This window comes from Parambassis ranga, chromosome 21, assembly GCF_900634625.1.
Source record: "Parambassis ranga chromosome 21, fParRan2.1, whole genome shotgun sequence".
Classification (NCBI taxonomy): domain Eukaryota; kingdom Metazoa; phylum Chordata; class Actinopteri; family Ambassidae; genus Parambassis; species Parambassis ranga.
The window spans coordinates 849,845-869,844 of record NC_041041.1 but is presented as its reverse complement, the minus strand read 5'-3'; the positions used below and the strand labels follow the sequence as shown (position 1 = coordinate 869,844).

The 20,000-nt window shown below is 50.8% G+C and overlaps 1 protein-coding gene across 3 annotated transcripts in view; it reads left to right on the top strand.

The window, feature by feature from the left end:
* Positions 1–6,874, top strand: part of LOC114426707 (aryl hydrocarbon receptor-like) — a 21,763-nt gene extending 14,889 nt beyond the window's left edge. For all 3 annotated transcript variants that reach the window (XM_028394258.1, XM_028394261.1, XM_028394259.1), the window contains 7 exons: positions 313–445; positions 1,547–1,680; positions 1,785–1,987; positions 2,061–2,170; positions 3,651–3,792; positions 3,871–5,404; positions 6,014–6,874. In XM_028394258.1, coding sequence (XP_028250059.1) covers positions 313–445; positions 1,547–1,680; positions 1,785–1,987; positions 2,061–2,170; positions 3,651–3,792; positions 3,871–5,404; positions 6,014–6,163 — 2,406 coding nt within the window. In that variant the 3' untranslated portion in view covers positions 6,164–6,874. The remainder of the gene's footprint in view (positions 1–312; positions 446–1,546; positions 1,681–1,784; positions 1,988–2,060; positions 2,171–3,650; positions 3,793–3,870; positions 5,405–6,013) is intronic.
* The last annotated feature ends 13,126 nt before the right edge of the window (positions 6,875–20,000 follow it).

Here is a 20,000-nt window from a genome sequence, read left to right as displayed (position 1 = left end):
TGTAGGAACTGTTTTCTGTTGACCAACAGCCTGCAGCTGGACGGCTCAGGCGGTCTGTCCCTTTAAGTGGCACCATAAAAACTGACCCACAACTGGAAACACACAGTAAGACCTCAGACTTTAAGCTTCTGATGGTCCCTGAACGCATCATGTGTGAAAGTCTGACTCTAAGCCTAAAATATAACTTTATTCTGCACATCTGTGCTCGAAATCTGCAGAAATAAAGATTCATTCTGTAAATGAACTCAGAGACGACAGCTTGGACGTCCGCTCTTTCACAGGTGTGTGAGTTTCTGCTTCCTGTTGTTTCAGACCGATGTGATGCATCAGAGTGTGTATGAGCTGGTCCACACGGAGGACCAGCAGGAGCTCAGGAGGAACCTGCACTGGGCTCTGAACCCGCCTCCAGCAGCAGCGTCCACCCTCGACCAGGACTCCCCACAAGGTGAGCGCGCTGCTCAGTACTGAGTCACAGCCCACTCAGAGGGGTGTGACACACACTCACACACCGATATCAGATGGAAGTACACAGAGGAGGCATTAACTGTAAGACCAGCCTCAGGTCAGATCACATGACCCTGTAATCTTCACTGTGGCTTATGAGGTGAAGTGGTCCCAGATCTGTTTTAAGATGCTTATGTGAGTGTGTGAGTGTGTGTGTGTGAGAGTCTGTGTGTGTGTGTGTGTGTGTGTGTGTGTGTGTGTGTGTGTGTGTGTGTGTGTGTGTGAGAGTCTGTGTGTGTGTGTGTGTGTGTGTGTGGTGTGTGTGTGTGCGTGTGTGTGTGTGTGTGTGTGTGTGTGTATGTGTGTGAGAGTGTGTATGTGTGTGTGTATGTGTGTGTGTGTGTGTGTGTGTGTGTGTGTGTGTGTGTGTGTGTGTGTGTGTGTATGTGTGTGTGTGTGTTTACGTGTGTGTGTGTGTGTGTGTGTGTGTGTGTGTGTGTGTGTGTGTGTGTGGTCTAAGACACTGCACAGTCTGACACACACAGTGGGCAACAGTGGCGCAGTGGGATAGCAGGGTTGTCCAATAACCGGAAGGTTGGTGGTTCGATCCCAACTCCTCCCTAGTCACTGTTGTGTGTTCTTGGGCAAGACACTTCACCCTAGCCTGTGGCGCGCTAGTCATTGTATGACACTGCTTGTGCAGCAGCCGTAACGAATTTCCCTCTGGGATTAATACAGTATCTTAAAAAAAAAAAAAAAAAAAAATGATAGATCCTCAGAGGAGGAGCCAGCATGCCGCCATCTCTGATTATCATGGACCATCTAAATGTGTAAAATGTGTGCGTGTCCATCAGCCACAAGGTTTGTTTCAGTATCGGCAGCAGTGATGATGGAGTTCTGTAGTCCAGCTGGGGACTCCTCCATTGTCTTTTGGATCACAGTAAATAAGTAAAGTTGCTGGTCCTCACAGGTGTAGTTCAGCAGCATCACCTTCACTAATGCACACACTTTATGATGCTTGAAGCTGCACACTAAAGCTACACCATAGACCAGCCCCAGCGCGGTCACACGTGGAGTGTCCTGACGTCTTTTTGTCTCACAGAGCTGGAGCCTGACAGCAGCTCGTCTCTGGTCACCTACAGCCCCGAGCAGCTTCCCCCGGAGAACTCGTCCTTCCTGGAGCGGAGCTTTGTGTGCCGCTTCCGCTGCCTCCTGGACAACTCGTCCGGCTTCCTGGTACGTCCCCTGTTCTCCCAGTAAATAAACCGGGACAGACACAGGTGTCCTCTTCTGTCAAGTCTTTAGAATAGCTTTAACATGTAGGGCCATGTCCTCTGCAGGCTCTGAACATCCAGGGCAGGCTCAAGTTCCTGCACGGTCAGAACCAGCGGCAGGACAACGGCGGCAAGGTGCCGGCGCAGCTCGCTCTTTTCGCTATAGCGACGCCTCTACAGCCTCCATCCATTCTGGAGATCAGAACCAAGAACATGATCTTCAGAACCAAACACAAGCTGGACTTCACGCCTATGGCCTGCGACGCCAAGTAACCACGCTTCACTGTGAGTTGTTGTGGTGTTTGCTGTGACGCACAAACTGAGCCTGGTCTTTGTGTGCAGGGGGAAGATCGTCCTGGGCTACACGGAGGCGGAGCTGCGGGTACGAGGATCCGGATACCAGTTCATCCATGCAGCAGACATGCTGCACTGTGCAGAGAACCACGTCAGGAGTGAGTACTGTCAGAGGGCGGCGGGGGGCAGGCAGTCCAAAAAGTTCAGGTCTGGTCACAGAGTTCAGATAGATTCCAGGAGTAATCCTGCTGGATTAGGGAGCAGATTGAGCAAAGCTGCAGAGCTGCCAGAGGAGAGGATCGTCCCCGCAAATCCACCGCAACAGCAGCGCATCAGAGATGATCCATACAGCACAGGTCCGATATGTAACTGAGCATGCTCCTCCACCACATGACCAGCAGGAGCACAAACACGCCGCTCTGCTCGACAACAGGAGACAAAGTCTGACACAAGACGGGCGACAGGAGCCGTTTATTTAGGGCTGGGCGATATTGGCAAAAAAATGAATCACCATTAACTGTGGCATTTAGCCGATAACGATTAATTGATGACAATTGCACTGACGTGTTTTTGTCTCTAAATCGCCACAGTGTTCTAAAATGATTCTGACAGATCATCAGTCAAGTTAACTCCTTCATTCTGACAGGTTAAAGTAGTGATCAGGCACCAACCAGCCATGTTTGAATATGTATGATAACAGAGGCACAAACTGCTTCAAAATAATAATGAAGCAAACATTTAAAGTAGCTTTGTCCTTCACATGTTCTTATCTTCAGGTCACAGAGCAGCATGTCAACATTAAAATTAAACAAATAAGTTCAGAAAAGTCACATCAGTGATTATTAAAGTTAAAAATGTGTCTGTGGAATGAACCTGTGGCTGAATATGTCCCACACCAGAGCATGTTTTCACTCAGACTGTAGAACAGCAGCAGAAAAACAAACACACCGGACAGTTCCACATTTAAACATGTATGTGTGCAAATCAACCTGCGTTAGTTCCTCCAGTGCTTAGTTTGGTCGTAAGCAGCACGATGACTAAACATATCGCGGATTCTCGGCTGAGTGGAATTCTTCCAATATCTGCTGTTGTAATGTTTCCTGTCTTGCTGTGCAGTCCGTAAATAAAGATCGGGAGGCAGCTTCTTCAGTCGGAGTTCATTCTGTTAATACGAGCAAACATCCAGTTACTATGGCAACAACCAACGCTCCACGCATCATGTAACTGAACACCACTGCCTTCCACATTTATTGTTATTGTGGGCTCACATGTGCGCACTTGCACAGGTGATGGTGAGAGTACGTCGCACACAAAAATGCGTCATGACGAGGCACTAATCGCTGTAATCGATAAGTGGCAAATATTAATCGGTGACAGTTTTTCTGACGATTAATTGCACACGATACGATTTTGCACCAGCCTAGTTTTATTCTGTGTTGAGCCTGAGTGACAGCAGCTGCTCCCAGAGGCAGACCTCCAGGTCCTGGTGCATCATGTTGGGACAGGATTTCTGTTTAAACCAGCAGGGACTGAAAGGAGAGGTTCTTCAGCTGTTGTTCACCTCCTCTCTCTCTCTCTCTCTCTCTCTCCCTCTCTCTCTCTCTCTCTCTCTCTCTCTCTCTCTCTCTGTGTTTGCAGTGATGAAGACGGGTGAGAGCGGTCTGACCGTGTTCAGGCTCCTCACCAAGGAGAACCGCTGGAAGTGGGTCCAGGCCAACGCTCGCCTCGTGTACAAGAACGGCAAACCGGACTACATCATCGCCACCCAGAGGCCTCTGCTGTACGTTCCTGTCGGACTGATCAGGTCCACAGTGAGTTCTGCAGCTGATGATGATGATGATGTGTTCTGTGCTCACAGGGATGAAGAGGGAGGAGAACACCTGCGGAAGCGCTCCACGCACCTGCCCTTCACCTACGCCACCGGGGAGGCCTTCCTGTACCAGTCCAACCACCCTATCGCCGGCTTCAGAGACGGCAGCCACGAGAAGAACGGCAGCAAGTCGAAGAAGAGCCGGACGGAGCGGCTGGCGCGGCACGATCTGGACCCCGGCTCCCTGCTGGGGGCACTTATGAGTCAGGATGAGTCGGTGTACGTCTGCCAGCCGGCCCTGGAGCCCAAAATGTCGCTCCACAGCAGCTTCTTCAGCGAGCAGATGGGCTTCTCCTCTGACTCGGAGCCGTCCAGCCTGCACAGGAACTGGGACTCGCTGAGTAACGGCGTGGTGGCTCCGGGCATCGCAGAGACCATCAGCTTTGACCCACTGCTGGCCACCCTGGACTCGCTGTCTCTGGAGGGTCCATGCGTGGTAGATGCAGAGGAGGACGGCTGCTCCAACGGCGAGCTCTTCGGTGCTCTGGAGGGTCTGGGTCTGAGCGCTGAGGACCTGGAGCTGCTGCTGCTGGATGAGCGCATGATCCGGGTGGAAATGGACCCTGAACGTGTCCCGACTCTGGACGACCTGCTGACCAACGACGAGATCCTCTCGTACATCTATGACTCCATAGAAGGAAAGAATGATGGCGCGGCGCACGGAGGAGCGGCGCACGGAGGAGCGGCGCACTCTAGCGTCGCCACACTCACCTCCACGACAGCATCCCTGCCCGACAGCGACCCCGCGCCCGCTACAAACGTGCAGATGCAGTATTCTCACTGTAAGCCCCCTGCGGTGGGGCAGACCCCCATCCTGCAGCTGTCCCAGCAGATGCAGCAGCACCTCAGCATGCACTCAGGGAAGGCGGGGCCCGACTGGAGCCAGCAGAGCCACACGGGCACTAACAGAGACCTGCTTGGACAAAATCAATCCGTCCTCAACGGACAGTGGACACCACAAGACATTCTGTCCTCAGCAGGGCTTCAGGTGGATCACTTTGACTCCCAGCAGACTGTTTTCAGTGACAAGGCTTCAGGTCTGGACAGGGAGCTTCATCATCAGGGCTACCTCCATCATCAGCAGTGTCACGCAAAACAGAAGGCAGCCAACCTCAACGGGCTGTGCGAGCATCCTGCAGCAAAGGTCCCGTGCCAGGACTACGGGTTCGGCCTCGAACACAGCCAAAAACCTCTGATGGACACCTTGCTGGACCCCTACAGCCTGGCCAGCGTGGACGGAGCAGACTACGCTCTCAGTGGGCGTGGTTTGTTTGGGAGGAGTGGGCAGCAGCAGCAGGGGCCTACAGAGTCCGCGGTCTCGTCCTTCCAGGGGATGAGCCACAAACAGCAGCAGGACCAGATCCCCGTCCCATTAGCGCAGGTCATCTCCAGCCTGTCACAGTGCCCGCCCCCCAACGCCTCCTTGGAGCAGATCCTGGGCGTGAGCAAACCCTGCAGGCAGCTGGACCCCTTCAGTGTGGCGGCACCATCAGAGATCAGCCATGAGCCCGGGCACAGTAAGGTGAGCGAGTCCAGTTCAGGTGACGGAGACTGAGCGGCAGGACCTTGGTACCTAATAACCCGCTCTGAAACATGTACACAACCACTTCCACTTATCATAGCACACAAACAACTCACACACTGAGGGATTGGAGGCTGGTTTTGGGGTCAGATGGACGTTCAGGCTGAATCAGAGCAGCTGGTTCCAGGGAAACACTGAGCTGCCCCTCCTGCTTCACACTGAGAAAAAAACACAAAGTGGGATGTGAAAGGGTTAATCTGCAGCTGTGTATGAGCTCCAGCTCTGATTGGAAAGGATTTTTTATTCTTTCACAGCTTAGTCAGTAAATTCAGAGTTTGCATGCAGCAGGAATTTGTGACTGAACTGAAGCCAAGAACTGCTGTTCCTGCCGTGTCCACTAGAGGCTGGACGCACAAATCAGACCTGAAACAGACCCAGCTGTGTTCTGTGGAGCCGTTTTTCTTTATGGACATCAGAATGTCCCAGAGGGGATTGTTTTGCAGCCTCTAGTGGACGCTGGATGAACTGCAGGCTCCATCAGAGCGGCTGGTTCAGAATGCTCCTCCTCTATGACTGTCAGGCTGCTAATGACGCTCCTAACTCGTGCAGGTGGAGAACGGCTGCATCCTGAACAGCAGCTACCCAGCAGGCTGTGCTCTGCCCAATGGGAACGGACCGGCGCCCCCTGCTGTCCAGATGCCCGGCCCTGACATGTTATCCAGCCTCACAGACCCACCAGCCACCGGCTTCTACCTCTGACCATGTGACCAGGAGCAGTCACGCAGCAGGCCACTGTGAAACACACACACACACACACACTGGACCAGCCTTATGATCTAGAGACACAGCAGACGTAGGCCCAGAGGTCGGTCCTGTTTTGTGATGTGTTTGTCGGGGGGCGTTGTGTTGTTCTTCAAGTCATGTTATCATATGAGGTCTTTGTTTACAATAATGCAGTGAAGAGGCAGGATACACAGATGCTGAGGTCAACCTGAAGATGCTGCTTTCAGATACACCGCAAAGACTCAGAGCAGAGACTCTGTTCATGGTCACTGGAGACAGGAGGACAGTCCCTCGTGTCCTGATCATATTTACACACTTCAGTTTTCTGTGTGCAGACAGAGTGTCGGTCATGTGACTGCTGCTCACATGTGACTCCATCATGGCGTCCTGCTGGTTGTGAGGAGGACAGGACTTTAACTCTTTAACTGACATGAAGAATACAAAGGTTTGAAAAGTTCTCACATGTTCACACATGATGCGTTCAGGGACCATCAGGAAGTCTGATGCTTCCGCCTGGTCTACAGGTTCTGGTCGCATTCAAACCTGAGAGGGTTAAAACAAGCATCAGACAGACAGGCTGTGTGTGTCAGACAGGTTGTGTGTCAGACAGGTTGTGTGTCAGACAGGTTGTGTGTCAGACAGGTTGTGTGTGTGTCAGACAGGTTGTGTGTGTGTCAGACAGGTTGTGTGTGTGTCAGACAGGTTGTGTGTGTCAGACAGGTTGTGTGTCAGACAGGTTGTGTGTGTGTCAGACAGGTTGTGTGTGTGTCAGACAGGTTGTGTGTCAGACAGGTTGTGTGTGTGTCAGACAGGTTGTGTGTGTGTCAGACAGGTTGTGTGTCAGACAGGCTGTGTGTGTGTCAGACAGGTTGTGTGTGTGTCAGACAGGTTGTGTGTGTCAGACAGGTTGTGTGTGTGTCAGACAGGTTGTGTGTGTGTCAGACAGGTTGTGTGTGTGTCAGACAGGTTGTGTGTGTGTCAGACAGGTTGTGTGTGTGTCAGACAGGTTGTGTGTGTGTCAGACAGGTTGTGTGTGTGTCAGACAGGTTGTGTGTGTGTCAGACAGGTTGTGTGTCAGACAGGTTGTGTGTGTGTCAGACAGGCTGTGTGTGTCAGACAGGTTGTGTGTCAGACAGGCTGTGTGTGTGTCAGACAGGTTGTGTGTCAGACAGGCTGTGTGTGTGTCAGACAGGTTGTGTGTCAGACAGGTTGTGTGTCAGACAGGCTGTGTGTCAGACAGGTTGTGTGTGTCAGACAGGTTGTGTGTGTGTCAGACAGGTTGTGTGTCAGACAGGTTGTGTGTGTGTCAGACAGGTTGTGTGTCAGACAGGCTGTGTGTGTGTTTCTTCTTCATGAATGTAGCTGGAGTCTTTGATGCAGACCAACCAAACACACCTCAGTCAGTTCCTCATTTAATAATTAATAAGTTAAATAAAACCTTTGCTTTGTATCTGAACGCAGCACACACACACACACACACACACACACACACACACACACACACACACACTCTGTGGTTGTGGTGCAGTCGTGTGGCTCAGTTTTTCCAGTCACGCTACGAGAATGTAATTTTTCAGTAACTTCTTGTGACAGTTCAACACTGAGATGAGTTCCTTCATGTCTGAAGTATAAACATGGAGGCGATGCTGCACTTTATCTCACTGGATGCAGACGTGCAGTCAGAGACGAGCTGCAGCCCCTCCTCTGGACTTTGATTTTGAAACAGGTGAGGGGTTAATGTCCTCACAAACACCTCTGTCCCAGCTGCTGTCAGTGTTTCATCTTCCTCGATCAGAAGCAGTCACCTGGTCGGTATTTATTCAAACAGGAAGTTGTCGATTGTTCTGTGTGTGAGGCACTGTCGTGTACTGGAAGTGTAACGCTCCGTCATCCTCGGCCATCAAATCAAATCCACACACACACACACACACACACAGGTCAAACACACAACCCTTCAACACGTGGTGGTGTCAGGTGTGTCCTCTCATGCTGGACAGGAGTACGGCCGCTGTAACAAATCTGATTTCATCTCAGAATCAAGATTTTGAGGGTTAAATGTGAGCTTTGAGGGAAGAGAAGTCCTTTTCGACCGTTACCTCTGCTGTAGTTTCAGGATCTTGGAGCAGTTACACTGAAAAACCAAATGTGGGTGTTAGCTGAGTAGCGGACGGACACAGTTCTGAATGTTTCTTGTACATAGAGAAATGAAACGGTTAGAATTCTGACTTCATCCAGAGAAGACGCTGAAAGAGATTCCCCGTGGTTAGTATTATCGTTCTGTGGTTCACACGTGGTCGTTCAGAGTTCCTTTCTTTTTTTCTACAGCAGAAATGTTTGCTATATTTAATATGATTGATGTGATTAACAATGTGAAACAAGATGTGCATATACAGCAGATACAGGTGTGTACAGTCGGACGTGGACTCACTCGTTTCAGCACTATTTTTAAACACATGCTTATCAAACGTTGTTTTTTATTGTACATACTTCGTCACAGACACTGGACTCAGCCTGAACATGGTGCCATACTGAGACTTGTTCGTAATGTTGGAGACTTTAGCTTTAGCCACATGCTAACATGCTAACAGGACAAGGTGGACTGTAGATTTGACTCCTCCTAAAGGTTTTGTCCTCCTTTTTGAGATGAAGGAGAAACACCAACATGTTGCTACGACCACTCCGACGTCTCTGAGCCTCCAGTTTTGTTATCTGCTGACGGTGAACCAGCAGGGGGCGCCAGACTTCTGTCAGTGACTCCTTCCTGTGGAGCCCCGACATGTAACGGTGCTATGTGTAGCATTTTAACATCAATAAATCAATACCACATGAGCTCCGACTGTCTGCGTGATTACTGTAACTGTAGTAACTCTTACCTGAAGGGGGCGCTGTGCTGCTTAGATTTGTTTATAGACCTGGTCTGTGGGGTGGATCCTCTGCTCCTCCAGGAAGTAGAAACTGAGCTGATGGAAACACAGCAGCCATCATGGCGAGCCTTACCACACAGAGCTGCATCTCACAGCGCCCTCTAGTGGTTTAAAGTGGTAATAATAAAGGGTACTGTGCAGCTAGCTGTGGCGTCACTAACCAAACTATCTTTCCCGACTCTTCAGCTGTGCTCAGGCCAAGGGATGACTCAGGTCCTCGCCGCACGCTGACATCACTCACATTAAAAGATAAATCTGCAGCGAGGCAGCGGGAACAGGATGCCCCGCATCCATACCTGACACGGCCGGAGATACGGCACCATTATTTCAGATGAGGTAGTAACAGCAGAGATGCAGAGGAAGAGGCTGAGGCGGCTGTCAGGAGGAGGCAGAGCAGACGTCACAGAGGCCGGCCTCAGGGCCTCAGGGCGCAGCGGCGTCTTTCCATGATGAGCGCTCTTTATGTTTATGAGGAGACACATCTCATCTCATTTCACTCAAAGCACGGCGAGCCTGAGGGGGCGCTGCTACAGACACGGCGTTCAGAGAGAGGAGATGTGAGCGCCGGACTGGAGACATATTCAGATAATAAGGAGCCAATTAGAGTCCGCAGAGAGGGGGACGAGTGACACAGCAGGACATCAGAGTCTGAGGACGCCACGCAGAGGGACACATGGGACACAGACATCCTGCAGGAACATCGAGGGTTAAAGACACTGAGCGTCTTAATGAAGAGTTAAAGAAGCACGTTGCACTCGTGTGAGTGTGCAGCAGAGTTGTTGGTGTCCAGTACAGAAATCCTCCACCAGCCTGAGTGACTGAAGCTAGCAGGGTAACCATGGTAACCATGGTAACCATGGTTACATCACTCAGTTTCTACTTCCTGCTGCTCCCTGGTGGAGCAGAGATCCACTCCACTGCTGTGGAGGACCAGAGGTCATTCCTCCCCTTGGTCTGAGTCTCCCTCTGTTGGTCACATTAGGTACTGCAGCTGCATGTAAAAACTAAGCTGTGTGTTCAGTGTTGAAAGATAAATGAAAAAGTAAAAAGCCTTTGATCCAAACTGTTTAATCGGAGAATGAATGAACCTGATACGTGTCTGATCGGCTTGAGTGATGACAGTAATCAGCCTGCAGACAAATGGTGTTTAACCTGTGGGTGACTGTAAGCCCAACATGTCATCACCTTCACATCAGGCCAGGCTTGTCTGAGCGGCGCCCCCTGTGGCCGTGCAGTGTAACAGCACCTCATGCCAGGCGGTGGTCGTGCTGTTGTGTGCAGTGTTTTCCAGTAGATGGCGGCAGCACACAGACACAGGGCTGCAGCCAGAGGAGGGAAAGGGTTAAATATGTGTGGATGAAGCATCAGACATGGAAGCTGAAGTCCGGCCCTCTGCCTGGACTCTGGTGATGGGAGGCTTCACTGACGTTTGGTTAATGAATCACACACACACACACACACACACACGTGCATTCTCTGTCTTCCTTCATATTTCAGTCTTTCCATCACAGAGGGTGGAGGCAGCCCCGTCACCTGCCTGAGCTGCTGCTGTTCCTCCTCAGCCTCCTTCATGCTGCATGTCCACACACACACACACACACACACACACACACACACTCTGAAGGTGAGACATGCACGGCCTGCTGCTCCATCTGTGCACCTCCACCCTCGCCTCTGTGGTCAGTGTGGCAGGCTCCGCCCCCTTCAGCTCTGTTTGGTCCTTTGTTTATTTATCACTTCACTTTGTTGTTGTTGTGACGTTCACTCCAAAACAGCTGAGAGGCGCTGACGAGCTCACAAGGGTTAATAACCCCAGAAAGATAAAGGCTGTGTGTGTGTGTGTGTGTGTGCGCGCGATGTGCACACAGATGCTGGTTTGCTAATAAAGGTCAATGAATTGAATTGGTTGGTAGAGTGAGAGGGAGAGAGAGAGAGAGAGGGGAGGGGAGGCACGGGAGAGGGAGGGAGGGAGAGAGACCCTGGCGGACAGCAGAGGGAGGTTGGACCGGGAACAATAGAGAGAAACGAAGCCAGCCCCGAAAACACCAAACAAACCGAGAGGGCGACGGAACGGACGAAAGCAGCCGGAGGAGGTGATGGAGGCGCGGGCAGCCGGCCGGAGGACATGTAGGGAGTGAGGAGGCGCGGAGCTACCGCGGCGGACGCCGTTCTTTCTGCCTTCCTTTGTCGGTGGATTGTATTGAACCGGATTCCGACATGAACCCCGCAGAAGCGGCCGAGGAGGCGCCCAGCGACCCCGACACTGATGCCTTCTTCAAAACAGGTAAGACCCGCGCGGACGCGCTACAATGGCGGCGGCACCGCGGAGCCGGAGCCCGGCCGGAGGCTCCCGGAGCCGGCGGACCGAGCACGGAGGAGCCTCCTCCTGCTGCTGCTGCTGCAGGGAGCCAGCTGGGAGGCGGCCCGGCGCACAGCAGCGTGCACGTGTGTGTGTGTCTGTGTGTGTGTGTGTGTGTGCGCCGTACAAAAAGCAGGAATCACATCAAACCATCAACAATCTGTGCAACACGCTGCTAAAGGCTGTGTGTGTCTCTGTGTGTCTGTGTGTGTGTGTGTGTGTCTCTGTGTGTGTCTCTGTGTGTGTCTGTGTGTGTGTGTGTGTGTCTCTGTGTGTGTCTCTGTGTGTGTCTGTGTGTGTGTGTGTCTCTGTGTGTGTCTCTGTGTGTGTCTGTGTGTGTGTGTGTCTCTGTGTGTGTGTGTGGGGAGCACTAGATGTCAGAGCCGAGGGAAGGTGTGTGTCTGTGTGTGTGTCTCTGTGTGTGTCTGTGTGTGTGTCTGTGTGTGTGTCTGTCCTGTCACTCCTGTAGTCTGATCAGATTGAATCGATAATCGATCAGAGAAGCAGAATATTTCCTGGTTCCAGCTGCAGCTCAGAGGACATCAGGTCCCCCTCACGTCTCTGGTCTCTGTGAAGACGCCGTCCTGACATCCTGGTAGAAAGCTGAAGACCAGAGCAGCTGTAGCCATGGTGACGGAGGCTGGTGGAGCCCTGGAAGAAAAAGTTTGTGATGCTGCAGATCAAACAGGAAGTCAGAGGAAGGATTAGAGTGATGGAGGGCGAGGAGAGGCTGCATGAAGCCACCGCTCACTGTGCTGGCTGCCATGCTGATGCTAATCTGTGCTAGCTAGATGGCTAAAACATCCGAAACGCTAACCCCAGGCCTGCATGTGGGCTGGGTCACTTTCCTAAGGTCCAGGCTTATCCAGCTCTCAGATCAGCCCGTTAGCCTTTGATCTGTGACCGAACAGCGCTCACCTGGCTTCTTCAAACCAATCCTTGTTTCTATGGTAACAGAGGATGGGTCAGGTGGCTCCTTCAGCAGGGGGAGACAGACGCTCTGTGCTGTAGCTTTAAATATGAGACTCTATCTGTACTGTGCCTCCATCTGACTCACAGATAAACTGATGTAGTCCATCAGTAGGAATGCTGATGGATGCTGATGGATGCTGTGTGTGTGTGTCTGTGTGTGTCCACTGTGTGACGGTGACATGTTGTGTTGATGTGTGGACGCACCCTGACTCTGACCCACAGTAACTGTTAGGAGCCGTCCTGCAGAGCGGCTGATTGGATCCAGGGCTGCCACTAACGATTATTTTTATATCGATTAATCTATCGACTCATTTATCGATTAGTCGAATAATCTAAACGATTAATTTTTCGCACCCCCCCACCCAAAAAAAAACAAAACATTGATTTAGTTCATTTTATTTTAGACATAACGTTACTGTAGATCTAAACTACAACAAATGGGTTTTCACAATTAACAATTGCAACACTTGAAGTGCGCTGGAATCAAGATTCAAGAGCAAGTTCTCTTATTTCTTCATCTTTTTTGACTTTCTCTAATTCATCCACATACTTCTTTTCCATCATTGGGTGAAGCATGTTCCTTTAGGGAGCATGCAGCCAGGTTGGAATGTGTTGACCACAGCAGGGACGCCCTCATCTTCTACTACTGAAAGGGGGCTCATGTCTTCTATGATCATCTTCAGTCAGCGCTGTAGCAAACTGTGGTGAGCAGTCCTTCTGGAGCAAGTCTGTTACATGGCTTTGCCTGGAACTGAGAGAAACAGAAGAAAACTAACATGTAATAACATGTAATAACATGTAATAACGTGTAATTACATGTAATAACATGTAATAACGTGTAATAACATGTAATAACATGTAATTAGAGTGGAGAAAAAAATCATATTGAATGATCAAACATTCTTTTAAGCCTACTCGTTTCAACACATATACATGATACATGTGTTAAATATGATGCATTATCAGCCGTTATTTACACAACGAAATGTCCTTAAAATGAACAGAAGTAAAATAAAGACGCTAGACTACGGCAAACCTGTGCAGTAACATACAGCAACAGCGTCCGTCTAACTTGAAGATGGTTCTAGCCTAAATGTTTCCTACATGTATTCACTGACAGAACATTCCCAGCTTCGTGTATTTAGCAGCTTAAAAAATAGCGGTTTGCCTACGAAGGGTGAGTCACTGCCTTACGGTGCCTTTCCAGGCGGCTCCTCCTCCTGAGTTGCTCCCCTGTGTTTCCTCTTCAGGTGCTCATGCATTGTGGTTGTACTGCTGTGGTGTGCTAGCGACACCTTACAAAGAGCGCAAACCACTTTGTTATTATCGGCTAACCTGAAACACACTTTAGAACCCTTCGGTCTTTGGAAGCGTTTATTAGGACACTCGTCAGACGAATTTTTAGCATCGACGTCATCGACGTCGTTGAATAATCTTGGCAGCCCTAGTTGGATCAGACACCCTCTGTGAGACCCTGCAGCGCTTCATGTTTCATGTGCACGTCCGTCAGCTGGAGCCTCCAGCGTGGAAATCTGCCGCTTGACTCATCGCTGTGCTGGAATATAATCTGATTCACTGTAATCCAGTCGGGGAGTCTGGAGGAGGCCGGGCTGCTGCTGAAGTCCTGCAGACCTGAACCAGCGTGCTGCTGTGGAGGCATCTGAACTGTGGCTAGCCGGCTAAGATTAGCATCTCTGCTCGCTCCAAACCGGCACCAAACCCAGGCTGAGATCCAGGTGTACATCAGCTGCTGGGCTCAGACCTGATGGATGCTCTCTGACTGTCGGACCTGTTCTGATGTTCTGATCCAGACTTAAACCTCCTGAACTGCTCGCTGACTTTGTTTGTTTGGCTTGTGTGGAGGTTGGATCAGACATCATGACACCACAGAGCTGCACAGTGACAGAGCGGCTGCTCCATCAGACTCCATCAGACTCCATCACTTCAGCCTCTTCATTAAATGCACTGAGGTTTAACTGAGTCTCCGCTCATGGCTGAGTCTGAGAAAAGGCGACTGAATGATAATATGAACGCCACCAGTGAAGCAGCGGGCTGCAGCCCTGGAGCACAGACACACCCCTCTGACAGGAAGCAGCGGGCGGCGCGGGCCTCCGTGTTATGCTAATCAGTGGGTTATAAATAGGACCCAAATTATCAGACGGAAACAGGAAGTCACACACACGCATTCATACCTACACACAGGCAATCAGAGAGCGGCGTCTTTATCAGCCGACGCCAGCTGTCTGTCAATAGCTGCTGCTGTTGCTAGGATACCACAGTGCATTCTGACTGTATGAGCAGCAGAGGTTAGTGATGTCACTCAGCTGCCCCACACAGGCATGCTGGGAGGTCAAAGCCACCTTCAGACCAGGTGCTGCCCGGCCTGCTCACCCGAGGTTGGAGCCCAGCTCTGTAATCACTGCCTCTCTGCTGAAGGCTCTGAGTAACCATGGAGACGCCCAAAGACAAAAGGCCGCAGCCGCTGAAAGTCTCAGAGATGACAGCTGTCAGCATAATGTGGCCGACATGAGCTCTGTGAGTGAGTGAGTGAGTGAGTGAGTGAGTGAGTGAGTGAGTGTGTGTGTGTCAGTGAGTGAATGAGTGAGTGTGTGTGTCAGTGAGTGAGTGAGTGAGTGAGTGAGTGAGTGAGTGTGTGTCAGTGAGTGAGTGAGTGAGTGTGTGTCAGTGAGTGAGTGAGTGAGTGTGTGTCAGTGAGTGAGTGAGTGAGTGTGTGTCAGTGAGTGAGTGAGTGAGTGAGTGAGTGAGTGAGTGAGTGTGTGTGTGAGTGTGTCAGTGAGTGAGTGTGTGTGTGTGTCAGTGAGTGAGTGAGTGTGTGTGTCAGTGAGTGAGTGAGTGAGTGTGTGTGTGTGTCAGTGAGTGAGTGAGTGTGTGTGTGTGTCAGTGAGTGAGTGAGTGTGTGTGTCAGTGAGTGAGTGAGTGAGTGAGTGAGTGAGTGAGTGAGTGTGTGAGTGAGTGTGTGTGTGTGTCAGTGAGTGAGTGAGTGAGTGAGTGAGTGAGTGAGTGAGTGAGTGAGTGTGTGAGTGTGTGAGTGAGTGTGTGTGTGTGTCAGTGAGTGAGTGAGTGAGTGAGTGAGTGAGTGAGTGAGTGTGTGAGTGATTGTGTGTGAGTGAGTGAGTGTGAGTGAGTGAGTGAGTGAGTGAGTGAGTGAGAGTGAGTGTGTGTGAGTGTGAGTGAGTGAGTGAGTGAGTGAGTGAGTGAGAGTGAGTGAGTGAGTGAGTGAGTGAGTGAGTGAGTGAGTGAGAGTGAGTGAGTGAGTGAGTGAGTGAGTGTGTGAGTGAGTGAGTGAGTGAGTGATTGTGTGTGAGTGAGTGAGTGAGTGAGTGAGTGAGTGTGTGTGTGTGTGTGTGTGAGTGAGTGTGTGTGTGTGTGTGTGATGGAGCAGCTCCGGCAGCAGAGTGTCTGAGAGATGATCAGAGTTTGGAACTGAAGCATCCAGCCTGCCTGATGTGAGTCAGAGGACAGCGTGGTCTTCAGTCAGTGTGTGTCCTCACAGTGTGTGTTCTGTGCTTCCTGGGGAGGATGGAGGCATCCAGGAGGAGGTCTCACTGGTCCCTGAAGCCTGCTCACCTCGCTGTGCTGACGTCTGTTAGCATCATGATCATGTGCAGACGATGGTGGTTACAGCTGACTCAGCAGCTTCCTGTAAGTGTAAATGATACAGGAAACAATGAAGCCTGTGATGAAGGAGCTGAAGGCTCAGTTACAGGAGCTGGTCTGCTGTGAGGCCTGCTCCTTCAGAGCCCTGAATACTGAGTGAGTGTGTGTGTCTGTGTGTGTCTGTGTGTGTGTCTGTGTGTGTGTAACAGGTTACATGGATGAATGATGTGTAATCCAGTGTTTGCTCAGAGACAGTCAGTTATGATGAAGCTGGAGGCGCTAAGCTGTAATTTCTCTTCAGAGGTGTCCTTTAAATCGGAGGGATTAGAGCTAATGAGGAAGCTTTAAGTCGAGCTGATGAGGTCACACTACAAACCATAAACCTGCTGTTTGTTTCTGGAACTAAATCAGCTTTTGTCTGCCAGATGTTGTTGAGACGTTTCTAACAAATGTGGGCCAAAGAACCAGCAGCAGTGCAGCCGACCCACTGTGAAAGATGCCAGAATGATCCTCAGTGTCCTCAGTGTGCTCTGCATGGTAGCATGTTAGCATGTTTATATTTGAACATGGAGTTGTGTTGGGATTGACTCCCGTCTGCAGCCAGCCTCTTGTGGACACCGGATGAACTGCAGCGGCCTCCTCTCGGTGGAGGTTTCTGCGCCTCACCTTTCCCCCTCCCTCGGTCCCTTCTGCAGCAGTTGGACTGGACTCAGGTTGTCCTCTGTGTGTCTCCCATCAGTGATGACTTCATTGAACAGACTGGACAATGAAGCTGCACGAGCCGTTAGCAGACAGAGCGGGGATTAGCTCTGCACCAAAGCTCCTTTAAGAAATGACATTTTAATAGCATGATGTTCACAGATGGTCCGTTACGACCCTGCTGCGACCTGACAGCACGACCTGGAGCGGCACCGTCGGCCCAGTGGCAGAAACAGCTTTGAATGTCTCTGATCACAGCTCGGCCACCTTTCATAGAATGTCCACTGGTTTGTCCTCAGCTCTGTCTGAGACACACAGACTCAACCAACTGAGGACCTGAGGACCTGAGAACCTGTGGACCTGAGGACCTGAGGCCCTGTGGACCTGTGGACGGCCACTCTGCTGCTCAGGGAGGAGCCGGTGGGACTCGCGGTGTGTTCACTGCCTGACGTGGTGTCAGAAGCTCAGGCTGTAAATAAAGATGGCTCCCTGTGTGTCCCTCAGGTTTCTGAGCAGCGGTCTTCAGTCTGTTGGAAGCTCTGACTGTCCACATGTTGGCCTCAACATAGTGGTGTGGCTGTGGGGGGACTGCAGACACCTGGCTTCATTTCTTAGCCACAGAGGTCACTGTTGATCACATGATCCCTCATCAACCTGTTTGTTTCCTTCCCTCCTCAGCAGCCAGCAGGACGCCATGATGGAGTCACATGACCAACACTCAGAGAGTCTCTGACCTGCAGCTTCCTGCAGCTGATCTCTGTCTGAATACCTGAGTGATTCTACACACACACTCTGACTGCTCTCTGCCTGCAGACAGGATGGGGCTGACCAATCAGAGCACACTGACGGATCATGTGACAGGTCATGTGATGAGTGGGAGTCCAGAATAGCTCAAATAAACCAAACAGTAAATAAGTTTCTCCTGTGTGCAGGCTTCAGGTGGTGACCTCACAGAGTGTGTGGGCCCCACTGACACGTGCACGCCCTGCTCTGTGCACGCCCTGCTCTGTGCACGCCCTGCTCTGTGCACGTGCACACACGGTTAATGAATTACTTCCTGTTGTAGAGCATGTCTTCAGCAGACTGAGAGCAGCGTGCTGTTCCTTTAAGTCCGGCCTCAGCCCTGAGTCATGATGGGAAGGAGCCGAACATCTATTATAGAAGAGAGAGAGAGAGTGGGAGGGGCCGACCCCCCCCCCCCCCCCCCCCCCCGCTGTCATCAGGAACAATAAGATGCTGCAGCTGAGGAGAGGCAGGGATTCCCTCCTCCCTCTGTCTCCTCTCTTTGTCTCCCACTTACACACCCACTGTCACAGCCAGTGGCAGATGGGTGTGTGTGTGTGTGTGTGTGTGTGTGTGTGTGTGTGTGTGTGTGTGTGTGTGTGAGAGAGAGATGTCGGGGTGACAGACAGGAACAGAGAGAAGGGGAGAGAGGCAGCTTAAGTGGATTAACTCTTATTACCCACCAGGGGACAAACGAAAGACACACACACACACACACACACACACACACACACACACACACACACACACACACACACACACACACACAGTGTTAAATAGATAAACACAAAGAAAGGATTTCCTCTCCTCCTCCTCCTCCTGTACTTCTTCTTGTCTCCTCCCTCCTTAAAAGCTTTCTAGTCTTTGGACAGCTGCAGCCATATTGTGTGTGTGTGTGTGTGTGTGTGTGTGTGTGTGTGTGTGTGTGTGTGTGTGTGTGTGTGTGTGTGTGTGTGTGTGTGTGTGTGTGTGTGTGTAATCGATCACAGAGACACTTTATAGATGTGTATGTGAGTGTGTGTGTTACCAGCTGATTAGCACTGCCAGCTAATAGACCTTGATGTTATTAATTGCTGTGGGCAGGTGTTTGCCTGTGTGTGTGTCTGTGTGTGTGTGTGTGTCTGTGTGTGTCTCTCTGTGTGTGTCAGACAGGAAGCTTTTATCCTGACAGCTGTTAGGAGCCACAGACAGTCAGCGGGCTGAGGTAACCCTGAGCACGCCTCATACTCTGCATTACAACCATGACCCTGGTGTTCAGGGTGTTAGCACGACTAGCTGGAGCTGCTTCTTCACAGTGATGTAATGTTGCTCTTAATGAACACACATCACAGCATCATGTGTGTCTGATACTTTAACTGAAGGCCTGTCCAGATATGAAGAAGAGAATTTATCTCCCAGCCAGGTCTGAATCTGGATTCAATCCCACTTTAGCTGGACTGACCTTCTCCAGTGTGAACGGGCCTAAGAGAAATGAACCTCAGAAAAAAACAGCCAGGTGCACCCAGCATGGCTTCCTGTGTGTGTGTGTGCGTCTGTCGGTGTGTCTGTGTGTGTGTGTCTGTGTGTGTCTGTGTGTGTGTAATGAATGTAATGGAGCGTTCAGGTCACTGAGCTCAGTTCATGTTTAAAGCGTCACCACTTTGATCATTGATTTTCTTTATGAATTGATTTTAACCCGTATAGAGCAGAATGGCACAGTTCTTCACCACAGACACAAACTGTGGAAACAGCCGTGGAATTTTCTGATGGTCCCTGAATGCATCATGTGCCGTAAATGGAGCTTCTGATATTAAATAAGAGTTCAGTCCAACAAGACAAGAACAGAAAGTTCAGCAACGAGTCACATGATGAGCAGTCACATGATGAGCAGTCACATGATGAGCAGTCACATGATGAGCAGTCACATGACCCACAGTCTGACCTGCAGCTTCCTGCACCAGCCTGAGTTACAGTGTTTTTATTTGGCCGTGAGGTGATGAAACATATAGGCGCCACATGCTAATGGTTAGCATGTGTGTTGTTGTGTCTGCGGCTCTGACCCGTGGCCGACCTTTATGTTGACGCTCTGTCAGAGGTCGGTGTACTGCTCTGACATCAGCTGCTCATTAGTCACTGCAGTCGGTAATTAGCCTCTCGTCCTGTACTACACAGCAGTAAAACACTTTACTGGCTGCTGCTAGTAAACAAGGAGCTGTGTGTGTCTGTGTGTGTGTGTGTGTGAGTAAACAAGGTTTAGGAAAAGCATGTGTTTTTAGTCAACTGAGATCTCAGCGTGTAGTGAATGAAGAGCCGGCTCGTCTTCTGTGTTGGTACAGTTTGACAGAGCAAAGCCAACAACCAGAAACTCCAGGGTCACAGGGACAGTTCCAGTGGTCACAGGGACAGTTCCAGTGGTCACAGGGACAGTTCCAGGGTCACAGGGACAGTATCCACTAGGGGTGGGACGGTTTAGGAAAAA